The following is a 13250-nucleotide window of genomic DNA, read 5'->3' on the forward strand; positions in this document are numbered from 1 at the left end:
GCTAGATTCTAGAAATGATGAGGTATGGCATGTTATAGGTGGCCGGCCTGCTGTTTTTCTCCCAGTAGTCATGACTCCCAAGTCTTTATAATAAGTCTTGTTTTTCTGGTACAAAAACTTGAACTTAGGGTCTCTCTGTTTCATTCAGCTTTTATTCTTGCCCCCCCTCATTAAAAAAAGAACAACTAGGAACCCTTTTGCATTTCTTAGAGTCTATACTGAAATCCTAACATTCACAGCTACCAATATCAGTCCTCAAACGCAGATAGATGTACCAAACATCTAGGTTTTCCTAGAGCAGACCACAGCTTAGGCTCACCTTCAACCAGTCTACTGCCCCCCGCCACCTGGGGAAACAAGAGCCCACCCACCATCAACTGAAGTAGTTCAGCCTCATCAGCTAAGGATCCTGTGATGATTCCACTGACAGCAAACCCCAGGAACAGGGCAGAGAAATACACACAACACATTGACCTTCATGTGGGCAAAGTGGAGTTGTTTAAAAATGCAGTGATAAAAACAGACAAAAGAGGCCATGGCCTCTATTGGGGCAATGACAAAACATCCCCCCTCCCTGAAAACCTGAGGAGAGAGGCCACCAGGCTCCATCAGGTCTTGGGATGCCAGGCAGGGAGGTGGTGTCTCACTTTAGGCCCACATGGGTAGGGAGATCAGTGGGACTGATGAAATGGTGGGACAGAGGTAAATCAAAATGAAGCTGTGGCCTCAGCCCCCTCCTCTGAGTCCCACACCTCAGACTGCAGGTAATCAGCGAACAGAGATTTGGCCCGGCGCAGGACGCGCCCTAGGTGGTGTTTTCGCACAAGGCGGTCAAAGTGCATGGCCAGCTCGTTGTAATCTAGCCCATTGCGCATGATGTGATCACGGTGCTCCAGCAAGATGGCCAGGCAGAGGAAGAGCATGAATGGATTCCCCCGGCCAAACTCTTGGGGTGGGGGGAGGCCCACTGGAGATGAAGATGACAAAGATTTCCCAGAGTGTCGCGGAGTGCCTACTACCTCTTGCATCAAGGGGGATCCTCCGGTTATGTCACCAGAGGGAGAGGCTTCCTGGGTAGATGGTGGAGATGAGGAAGATGGAGAGTCAGGGCGGGAAGAAGAGGAGAGCAATGGGTCTGGGGAGTTTAGCAAGGGTTCGGAGAGGGACTTGGAATTGATGAGGGCAGCGGGGTGGGGTAGATGGACCAAAGGGTCCCTCCTGGGGCCCATGTTATCCCTGAGTTGCTGGAGGCCATCCAGACTAGCTTGTCTCAGGAGACGCCCCCCACCACCAGGCCCTTGGCTGGATTTGGCCAAGTGGCAAACGGCATCTTCGAAGGCACTGCCTCCTCCGCCAGCAGGCCTTAGCATGTGCCTCTGTCGTACCGGCCTCCCTCTGTGGCCACCAAAGCCAGTATCTGTCACATGGCTAGGGGGTCCAACGAGCTCCACTTCATGTTCAGGAGGATCAGGGGGCAATGAGCTCCAGGTGACCTCAAGCATGCGGAGTGCATCATCGAAGGCGAACTCTCGCTTGAGCTCCAGCAATAGCCAACGGTAACAAAAGAAGAGGTCATCAGCTCCCGCTTCACGCAGGTACTGGTAGAAGTCAGGGTCAGCATGTCGTAAGAGTAGCTTAAGGTGGGCAAATTTGGTGGCCATGGCGCGGCCATCAGGATGGAAGTTGGCGGCCAGGCGCTTCATGATACCACAAAAACAGACAAAGGCATGACCCTCGTGGTCCATGACAGCAAGGATGGGAGAGGCCAGGTCACTCATACCCTGGCAGTAGGACACCTGTGGGTGAGTAACAGCATAGGTGGTGAGCAGGTCATGCAGGGCCCGCAGATGTGGGCCATCCTCAGGCCCTGCATAGTAGGGGTGGGCGCGGTCTGTGCGCAGCACATCCTTGAGGACTGTGCTACGGATGAATTCCAGGTCCTCAGGGCTTGCTCGCTGGGCCCACTCACTCTTGAGCTGCTCGTACTCACGACTCTTGCGTTTCATGTAGTCCATCCGCTCACGGCCAGTAAGCCCATCTGGGTATACATTAAGCAGGTAGCGCCACACCACCTGGTCAGGAAAAGAAATAGCAGGGTGTGTATGTGTGTGTGTGTGTGTGCTGGTTCTGAGATGTAAACTGGGGGGGCCTGGGTGCTGTCCCTGAGCTTTTTCACTCAAGGCTAGGGCTCTACTACTTGAGCTATAGCTCCATTTCCAGCTTCTTGGGTGCTTAATTGGAGATAAGCATCCCATGGACTTTCCTACACAGGCTGGCTTCAAACTATAATCCTCAGATCTCATCCTCATGAGAAGCTAGTATTACAGGCATAAACCATCAGTCTCCAGCATGAGGGGGAGGTTTTATAGGCCAAGTCACCACCCACCCAGCACCTTGAGGCCTCTGTCCTTCTTTCCATAAGCTTGCCTTCCCACCACTGAGTCTTAGTGCCTCTTATAAGACACATATAGGGCTAGGAATGTGGCTTAGTGGTACAGTGCTTGCATGAAGCCCTGGGTTCGATTCCTTAGTACTACATAAACAGAAAAATCTGGAAGTGATGCTGTGGCTTAATTGGTAGAATGCTACCCTTGAGCACAGAGATGCTCAGGGACACAGCCCAGGCTCTGAGTTCAAGGCCCAGGACAGGCAAAAAACAAAAACAACAACAAAAAACCTAAAAACAAAAGATAAGCATACTGTTGCTGGTGGCTCTTGTCTGTATTCCTATCTACTTAGGAGGCTGAGATCTGAGGATCGTGGTTCAAAACCAGCTCAGGCAAGAAATTTTGTGAGAGACTTATCTCCCATTAACCACCAGAAAACTGGAAGTTGAGCTGTGGTTCAAAGTGATAGAGTACTAGCCTTGAGCACAGAAAGTTAGGGACAGTGCCGAGGCCCTGAGCTCAAGCCCCACAACCAACAGAAATGAAAAAGACAAGCATCCCTATCTGGATATCTCTACTCTATCCACAGAAATACATATTAGCACAGAAGGGATGGATACAAGGAGTGACCAACAAAACTCACCTTCCGCAGTGAGGGTTCCACACCGCCATGGTAAATCCTTAAGCGCAACTCTTCAGGACGGGAGAGCTGGCCTTCGTGGTTCAGATATGTGTGAAACTCAGCATCACTCAAGGGTGGTTTAAAGGGTTTCACATCTTCTCCATATGACCAGCTCAGCACCTGTTGAACCCTAGATAAGGTGCGGCCCACCTGGAAGGGAAAGGAGGGAGGAAGGCCACTAGTCATCAGAGAAGGCTAGGAGCAGATGCCAATGAGCAGGTTCCAGATCAGAGGTTCCAGGTGGGCCCTGCTCTCCAACCCCAACTGGGTCCCCAGAGTCCCTGAAAACCACCTGAGAGAGGATAGACTGTGTAAAAGGCAGGGCAGCTGTCAGCGATGACCGTTTCTCAGATAGTAGCACGTCAGAACCAATCACATCTTTGGGGCTGATTATATCCCAGTCTTCCAGCAATGGGCCTGTGCAAACAGAGCGAAGAAGCACCAATAAGAATGATGAGGAGCTAAACCTCAGGGCCAGGTCCTCTTCCAAAGCCTGGCTATAGAGCAAGTAATATAAAAACAAAATAAACCAAACCAAACCATCAGCAATCTTTCATGTACACATCTCAAAAATGGCTGTAATTGCATAATCCCTCCTGTACTTAGTGGTGTTTTTTTTTTGTTGTTGTTGTTATTTTAATTTGTGCGGATCCTGGATCTTGAATTCAGGGCCTGGGCAATTTTTCTGAACTTTTTTGCTCAAGGCTAGTGCTCTGTTACTTGAGCCATAGTGCCACTTCAGGTTTTTTGGTGGTTACTTGGAGACAAGTCTCTCACAAGACAAGACAAGTCTCTCTTTCCTGCCTGGGCTGGTTCTGAACCACGATCCTCAGATCTCACCCTCTGGAGTAACTATGATTACAGGTGTAAGCCACCAGTACCGGGATAAAATGAATTTTTAAAAAGGAGTATAGGAAAAAAAAAAGGAGTATAGACTGGCTGGGTATATGGCTTAGTGTTAGAGTGCTTGCCTCCTACACATGAAGCCCTGGGTTTGATTCCCCCAGCACCACATATATAGAAAAAGCCAGAAGTGGTGCTGTGGCTCAGGTGGGAGAGTGCTAGCCTTGAGCAAAAAGAAGCCAGGGACAGTGCTCAGGCCCTGAGACTGAAGCGCCAGGACTGGCAAAAAAGGTGTATAGGCATGTATATCATGAATTCCATATCTATATCATGAATTCTGGACCAACTTGGGGTATAGAGTGAAACCCTGTCTCAGTTATTTTTTGTGTTGGTTCTGAGGCTTGACCTCATGCCTGGGTGCTGCCCTGAGCTTGTTTGCTCAAAGGAAGCACTCAAAGGCACAGCTCCACTTTTGACTTTCCTGGTGTTTAATTGGAAATAAGAGTCTCATGGACTTTCCTGCCCAGGGTGGCTTTGAGCCTCAATCCTCGGATCTCAGCCTCCAGAGTAGCTAGGATTACAGGCCTGGCTTATCCTTCCTTTCCCTCTTCCCACCCCTCTCTTCTCTTTCTTTCTTTCCCAGTCCCAGGGCTTGATCTCAAGGGCCTGGGCTCTGTCCCTGAGCTCTTCAGCTCAAGGCTAGTGCTCTACCACTTGAGCCACAGTTCCACTTTCAGCTTTTTCTGTATACGTAGTATTGAGGAATCAAACCCCGGGCTTCGTGCATGCTAGGCAAGCACTCTACCACTAAGCCACATCCCCAGTCTTATCCTTTCTTTTTTGAAGAAGAAATTGTGCTGCGGAGCAAATAAAAGGCCTCACTCATACTAGACAAGTACCCTACCACTAATATACATGCATATCCTCCTTAAAAATACATGTGAGCCACTAGTACTTAGCTCTTATCTCTACATTTATTATTTTTTTGTTAGTCATGGGGCTTGAACTCAGGGCCTGGACACTGTCCCTCAGCTCTTCAGCTCAGCTCTAGCACTCTACCACTTGAGCCACAATGCTACTTCTGATTTTCTGGTGGTTAATTGGATATAAGAATCTCACAGACTTTCTTGCTGGGGCTGGCTTTGAAACAAGATCCTCAGATCTCAGCCTACTGAGTAGCTAGGATTACAGATAGGAGCTATCAGTGCCGGCTCTCTGCATTTCATTTTTTTGCCAGTCCTGAGGCTTGATCTCAGGGCCTGGGCACTAGCCCCAAGCTTTTGTGCTCAAGCCTAGTGTGCTCTACCACTTGAGCCACACTTCTATTTGTGTCTTTTATTGGTGGTTTATTGGAGATGGAGTCTCTCAGTCTTTCCTGACTGAGCTGGTTTCAAACTGCCATCCTTGGATCTCAGCTTTCTGAGTTGCTAGGTTTACAGGCATGAGCCCCTCGCCCCCCAGCCAGATTGTTCAACAATCAGAAGTTGGGTGCCTATGGCTCAGGCCTGTAATCCCAGCTACATAGGAGGCTGAGATCTAAGGATCCTGATTTGAAGCGATCCTAGGCAGACCCTTATTTCCAATTAACTAGGAAAAAGTCAGAAATGGAGCTATGGTTTAACTGGTAGAATACCAGCCTTGAGCGAAAGAAGATAAGTAGAGTGTAAGGCCTCTGAGTTCAAGCTCTAGGACCAGCAAAATAAATAAGCAAAAATCAAATCAAAACAAAACAAAATAGCCAGGCACCAGTGACTCATGCCTGTAATCCTAGCTACTTAGGAGGCTGAAATCTGAGGATGGTGGTTCGAAGCCAACCCGGGCAGGCAGAAACATTTGTAAAATTCTTATCTCCAATTAACTACCAGAAAACTGGAAGTAGCACTGTGGCTCAAATGGTACAGTGCTAGATTTAAGCAAAAACCCCTCAGAAACAATGCTCAGGCCCTGAGTTCAAGCCCCATAACCCCCTCCCCCACAAGAAGTGAAACAATGAGAGCATTAAGACTTTATAGGTGAGATGAAGGTCATGCTACTTGAAAATCAAATAGTCTGAAAGAACAAATAGAAGAAGCACTTCAAGGCATAGAGCTATGGCTAGATGATTTTTCTTTTGCCAGTCTTGGGGCTTGAACTCAGGACCTAGGCACTCTCCCTGAGCTTCATTTGCTCAAGGCCAGCATTCTACCATTTGTCACAGCACCACTTCTGACTTTTTTGAGTAGTTTATTGGAGATAAGAGTCTCTGACTGTCCTGCCTGGGCTGGCTTTGTTTATTTTTTTTTCCCATTTAATTTTATTGTCAAAGTGATGTACAGAGGAGTTAGTTATATATGTAAGGTAGTGAGTACATTTCTTGTCATACTTGTTACCTCCCCTTTCCCATGGGCTGGTTTTGAACCACGATCCTCAGATCTCAGCCTCCTGAGTAGCTAACATTACAGGTATGAGCCACTGGCGCCCAGCTTGGGACAGGAGATTAAACTCAGGAGACCTAATAGGAAATGCAGATGGGAAAAGGGATCAGGTACAGATGTTAGAATAAACAAGTAATGAATAATATGACTGGAATATTTTCCCAAGATGAAGAAATGGCTCAAAAGTCTTGTCTAGGATTGGTTAGCAAACAACACATACAGCAGGCCTCTCCATATCTTATTCATATGTCCAGATTCTAAGAATGGAGAAAAACTCTTGCCAACTTCTAGAGACAAAGGGTAGGCTGCTTATAATGGAAGGAAGGGCAGACTGGGGTTGAAGTTCCTGCTGCACAACTCCAGAAGTAAAATGCTAGCAGCTCAGGTCTGGCATTGGTGGCTCACTCCTGATATCCAAGCTACTTAGGAGGCTAAGATCTAACAATCTAGGTTCAAAGCCAGCTCAGGCAGGAAAAATCCATGAAACTCCAATTAACCACTAAAAAAAAGCCTGATATGGAGCTGTGACTTAGGTGGTAGAGCACCAGTCTTGAGCGAAAAAAGGGATAGTACCCAGGCCCTAACTCAAACCCCAGTAACTGGTGTACACACATGTGCACACACACATATATATACACGCATAATTTAAAAAAATTCTAGCTCAGGCACTCACAAAGCACAAAGGCCTGTGATCCAAGTGAACCACCTATAGCCAAGCCACTACAGATGTAGTTGGCCAATGAAATACTTTCCCTCTTTCCCAGGTCATTTTCTTTCTTTCTTCCTTCCTTCTTTCTTTCATTTCTCTCTCCTCTCTCTATCTCCTTCTTCCCCTCCCCCCCTTCTCTCTCTGTGACAGTCCTGGTGCTTGAGCTCAAGGCAGCCAAAAAACAAAAAACAAAAAACAAGACTCCCTCCTTCCCAGGTTCCTCATTTCCTTCCTTCCTTCCTTCCTTCCTTCCTTCCTTCCTTCCTTCCTTCCTTCCTTCCTTCCTTCCTTCCTTCCTTCCTTCCTTCCTTCCTTCCTCCCTCCCTCCTTCCCTCCCTTCCTTTCTTTCTCTTTCCCTTCCTTCCTTCTTTCTTCTCTCTCCTCTTCCTCTCCCTCTCGCTCCCTCCGCTCCCTCCTCTCTCTCTCTCTCTCTCTCTCTCTCTCTCTCTCAGTGACAGTCCTGGGGCTTGAGCTCAAAGCATCACACTCTAATTTGGCTTTTCCACTCATGGATGGTAATCTACCACCTGAGCCACACCGCTAATCCAGCATTTTGCTGGAGATGGAGTCCTGCAGACTTGTCTGCCTGGACTGATTTTAGATCTGGACTTCTTCTCTAAAATTTTATTGTTATTATATATATTATATGTTTTATATTATTATTATAAAGGTGATGTACAGAGGGGCTACATGGGTAATGAGTACATTTCTTTTTGGACAATGTTATTCCTTCCTTTGCTTTTTTTTCTGCTCCTAGGTTTAACTCAGGGCTTGGGCAATGTACTTGAGCTATTTCAGCTCAAAGCCAGTGCTCTACCACTTGAGCCACAGCGGTGCTTCCAGCTTTTTCTTTTGTGATTAATTGGAGATAAGAGTCTCACAGACTTTCCTGCCTAGGTTGTCTTTGAACTGTAATCCTAATCCTCAGATTTCAGCTTCCTGAGTTGCTAAGATTATAGGCGTCAGCCATCAGTCTGGCTTCTCATGTCTCATGATAGCATCATTTTCCCTTGTGCTTAATTTAATATTGTGCACTATGGTTCCTAGGAGCGTAACAGGCCTCACTAGTGCATGTGTGCACACACACTGTATATCTCTATATATCATCTAACCTAGAGCAGGCTATACTATCTAGATGTGTGTAAGTATACTATCGAGGTTGACATGATACATTTCTCAAAATGTATGTTAAACACATGTCACACATAAAATGACAAACAGGTAATATGATTGGGAATTTGTGATTTTACATTAGAATTCCCAAAATGTAACAGACTTAGTATGTTATCAATAACTTAAAAAGTGGGGTTCAGGGGCTGGGGATATGGCCTAGTGGCAAGAGTGCTTACCTCGTATACATGAGGCCCTGGGTTCAATTCCCCACCACCACATGTACAGAAAACGGCCAGAAGTGGCGCTGTGGCTCAAGTGGCAGAGTGCTAGCCTTGAGCAAAAAGAAGCCAGGGACAGTGCTCAGGCCCTGAGTCCAAGCCCCAGAACTGGCCAAAAAAAAAAAAAGTGGGGTTCAAGGCATGGCTCAGGTGGTAGAGTACTAGCCAATGAGGAAAGGTGTCAGATACTGAGTTCAAATCCCAGTCTGGGGGAGGGGGGATTTAAAAAGAAAACAAAATTACCAGAAAATTGAAACAAGAGGTTTTGGGGCTTGGAATATGGCCTCGTGGTAGAGTGCTTGCCTTGTATACACGAAGCCATGGGTTTGATTCCTCAGCACCACATATACAGAAAAAGCCAGAAGTGCCGCTGTGGCTCAAGTGGTAAGAGTGCTAGCCTTGAGTAAAAAGAAGCCAGGGACAGTGCTCAGGTCCTGAGTTCAAGCCCCAGGACTGGCAAAGAAAGAAAAAAAAAGAAATTGGCTAACTGGAAGGGGCTGGGGATATGGCCTAGTGGCAAGAGTGCCTCATATACATGAAGCCCGGGGTTCAATTCCCCAGCACCACTTATACAGAAAACAGCCAGAAGTGACACTGTGGCTCAAGTGGCAGAGAGCTAGAGCTAGCCTTGAGTGGGAAGAAGCCAGGAGCAGTGCTCAGGCCCTGAGTGGCAAAAAAAAAAAAAAAAAAAGAAACGAGGTTTTTTTCTTTGTTGCTGTTTTTGTTTTCTTTTCTTTTTGTCTGGTTTTTTCATTTATCTGTCTTTGGGAGGGTAAGGGGGGGCACAGAAATGGAGAGACAAAGGGTGAACAAATACAGCAGTGGTACTCACAGGACACTATGTTGCAAATGAACTGTACAATTGTGGGTGGGGATGGGAGGGAAAAACTGGGAGGGAATGAAGGAAGGGGTGTCCACAAAGAAATGAATTCTTTATCAGACTTATGTAACTCTAACCCCACTGTACATCGCCTTTAAAACAACAAAAGGTCAAAAAGTAACATGAAACTAGCTGTAAACAGTTTAAGTTTTAGAATTAGAAGCCATGATGTTTAACATTACTTAAAAGTACTATCAGCTCAAGTTGTCATAATTTCTATTTTCTTAACACAATAGACAAAGTAACACTTCCTAAAAACCTGCTCAAATAAATGGTTTGATTTATAGTAAAATATTAATATATCCTAAAAAGTTTTAAAGAAATGTACTATTTAACTGACTTATGTTACTATAACTCATCTATAAATCACCTTTTTGGGGGCCAGTCCTGAGGCTTGAACTCAGGGCCTGGGCACTGTCCCTGAGCTTTTGCTCAAGGCTAGCACTCTACCATTTGAGCCACAGCACTACTTCTGGCTTTTTCTTTTTATGTGGTATTGAGGAATCAAACCCAGGGCTTCATGCAGGCTAGGAAAGCACTCTACCACTAAGCCATATTCCCAGCCCTGTAAATCACCTTTATAACAATTTTTAAAAATCATACAGTAAAAAAATTAGAAATGTTCTAAAACTCCATTTCAAGGGCCAGGGAGAAAGACTGGAGGAGGAAAAGCCTAAAGAGTCCACTACCAGCTGGTAGCTGGTAGCTCATGCCTGTAACCCTAGTTACTCAAAACGCTGAGATCTGAACATGGAAATTGGAAGCTAACTCAGGAAGAAAGAGTCTGTGAGGCTCTTATCTCCAATTAAACAAAAGTTAGAAGTACAGGCATGGCTCAAGATGTAGAGTACCATCCTTGAGCCAAGAGGAAGTATGAAGTCTTGAGTTCAAGCCCCAGTACCATACAAAACAAAACACACAAAACAAAATAAAATAATGATTCCACTGTCAAGCCAGGTATGATGATATATACCTGTAATTCTGGCAGTAAGGAAGCAGGGGCAAAAGACTCATAAGCTCCAGGTCAGCTGGGGCTCATAGCAAGACTCTCTCAAAACAACAACAACAACAAAATAACAGCAAGTACTGGCGGCTCACGCCTTTAATCCTATCTACTCAGGAAGCTGAGATCTGAGGATCGCAGTTCAAAGCCTGCCCTGGCAGGAAAGTCCATGAGACTTTTATCTCCAATTAATCACCAGAACACTGGAAGTGGTGTGGTGGCTCAGAGTGCTAGCCTTGAGCTGAAGAGCTCAGGGACAGCGCCCAGGCTCCATGACAAAAAAATAAACAAAACAAAACAATAAAAGATCTCTCTGCTAACTGTGCTTTTTTTTTAAAGCATAAGTCCAGCTCTGAGGTTTTTCTTAAAAAAAGGTAGCTAAGAAAGATTGAAAATTAATGAAGCCTAAAGTATACCAGGTGAACAAACAAACAAAAAGCAACAATATGAATGTCAGAAAAAGCACCACAGAAGCCCCAAAGCATTTAATAGAAAAAGCGAGGCATTATATACTGACAAAGCACATTAATAAAATAGGCTGAGAAGTCCTTCATCTGGGGCAAAACCTGACCTGGACCGACAGAAGTTTATATATAGTCTTTATATAACCTACTTAGTATGAATACATACACATTTCCTGGAGAAAGAGCCAAATGTTTCTTTATGTGCTGCTGGCCAACACTCATGCTTGTATTACATAATGTGTATTGGCATGCATCGCCTTTTCTTATCACAAAGTCATCAAACATGTTAAATTGTAAATAAATATATATAGTATAAGGCTAGCAAGAAATATAATGGGGACTTTTTCCAGAACTCGATGAAACTATTTAAAGGTTCACATGAGGAAATTATGGTTCGGAATAGCTAAGGAGCCAGACACTGGTGGCTCATGCATGTAATCTTAGCTGCTCAGGAGGCTGAGATCTGAGGATCAGTTTGAAGCCAGCCCAGGCAGAAAAGTCCCCATGAGACTCTTATCTCCACCACTTGAAAACTGGAAGTGGCAGTGTGGCTGAAGCGGTAGAGTGCTAGTCTTGAGTACAAAGAGGCTCAGGGACAGGGCCCAGGCCTGTGTTCAAGCCCTATAACACACATACACACACACACAGAACCCCCCTCCACACACACAAAGAACCTGACCACAAAAATAAAATGGTATTAGCATAGCAACAGACAAAGGCAGTTCACAGAATAAGCCAAGAAATAAATCCAAGTGTACATGTGTATATAGAAACATCATATGTAATCAAAGTATCATTTACAATCAATGCAACAAAAATTGGCTAGTTAGCAAATGATGCTAATATATTTAGCTATCTGAATTTTCTTTCTTTGAGTGCTGGGTGAGGAAAACAGAACATCAAGCATGTCAGACAAGTGTTCTACTACTAAGTTCACAGCCCAAAATTTAAAGCCAATTTTTTCAAAGCTAGATCAGGTGCTGGCAGCTTATGCCTATAATCCAAGTTACTCAGGAGGCTGAAATCTGAGAATTGTATTTCAAAGCTAGCCCAAGCAGAAGTCTATGAAACTCTTATTTCCAGTTTACCAGCAAAAAGTCAGACGTGGAGGTGTGTTTCAAGTGGTAGAGCACTAGCCTTTGGTGTAGAAAGTCAGGGAAGAGTGTGAGACCCAGTTCTGGAACAAACAGAAAACAAAACAAAACCTAGGTCTATGCCTGGGTGCCAATGGCTCATGCTTGTAATCCTAGCTCTGGGAGGCTGAGATCTGGGGATCAAAATTTGAAAACAGCTAGCCTAGGCAAGCAAATTCAAAAGACTCTTATCTCCAGTTAGCTAGTAGAAAGTCAGAAGTGAAGGTTTGGCTCAAGTGGTAGAGCACCAGCCTTGAGCAAAAATGCTAAGCAAGAGAGCAAGGCCCTATTAAAAAAATTAAATCTAGGGGCTGGGGATATGACCTAGTGGCAAGAGTGCTTGCCTCATATACATGAGGCCCTGGGTTCAATTCCCCAGCACCATATATACAGAAAATGGCCAGAAGTGGCAGAGTGCTAGCCTTGAGCAGGAAGAAGCCAGGGACAGTGCTCAGGCCCTGAGTCCAAGGCCCAGGACTGGCAAAAAAAAAAAAAAATTAAATCTATGGCCTCGGGTTGTAACTCAGTGGTAATAAGTGTTCTTGCCTGCCATGCACTGTTGTGCCAAGTCGTGAGACCACCACCAAGAAGACCACCGAGACTCAGACATTCCGAAATGCAAAAGCAAGGCAAGGCTTTATTTAAGCGAGCTGCAACTCGGGCCTCGTCCTACCCACCGACACAGCGGAGGTTAGGAGGGAGCCCCGAGCTGTGATTACACAGGGCTTATAAAGGCAAAGAACAAGGTTACAACAATCAGCTGTTCAAGCAAGCAAGATTAGGACACAGGTACAAATCTGATTGGCTCAGGGTTTGATTCTAAAATGGGGTTCACGTGGTAAAATGGGGCTCACGTGGTAAAATGGGGTTCACGTGGTAAAGTGGGGCCTGACTTCAAAGTCTGGCACTTCAGCACAAAACCCTGCATCCCACACTAGCACCTCAAAGAATAAGGAAAAAATAGCTAGAGCTAGGCACTAGAAGCTCATGTATGTAATCCTAGCTACTCAAGAGATTGAGATCTTAGGATCAGGGTTTAGAGGCAGATCAGACAGAATCTTTGACTCCTATTTATTTATTTTTGTGCCAGTTCTGGGGGCTTGAACGTGGGGACTGGCCACTATCTTTGAGCTTTTCTACTTAAGGCTAGTGCTCTACCTCTTGAGCCACAGCTCCACTTTTGGCTTTTTTGGTAGTTAATTGGAGAAAAGAGTCAAGGACTTCCTGCCCCGGATGGCTTTGACCCGCAATCCTCAGATCTCTGCCTTCTGAGTAGCTAAGATTATAGGCATGCCATTGGCACTCAACTATATTGTTCTTATTAAAAATAAAAATGGAGATCCA

The 13250-nt window shown here is 45.5% G+C and overlaps 1 protein-coding gene across 1 annotated transcript in view; it reads right to left on the minus strand.

The window, feature by feature from the left end:
- Positions 1-469: 469 nt before the first annotated feature.
- Tbc1d25 (TBC1 domain family member 25) overlaps positions 470-13250 on the minus strand; it is a 28639-nt gene continuing 15858 nt past the window's right edge. Inside the window, exons 4-6 of the mRNA XM_048335869.1 lie at positions 3362-3486; positions 3031-3219; positions 470-2072 (exon numbers count right to left, since the gene is read on the minus strand). Coding sequence (XP_048191826.1) covers positions 708-2072; positions 3031-3219; positions 3362-3486 — 1679 coding nt within the window. The 3' untranslated portion in view covers positions 470-707. The remainder of the gene's footprint in view (positions 2073-3030; positions 3220-3361; positions 3487-13250) is intronic.

Source organism: Perognathus longimembris, chromosome 28, assembly GCF_023159225.1.
Source record: "Perognathus longimembris pacificus isolate PPM17 chromosome 28, ASM2315922v1, whole genome shotgun sequence".
Taxonomy (NCBI): Eukaryota; Metazoa; Chordata; class Mammalia; order Rodentia; family Heteromyidae; genus Perognathus; species Perognathus longimembris.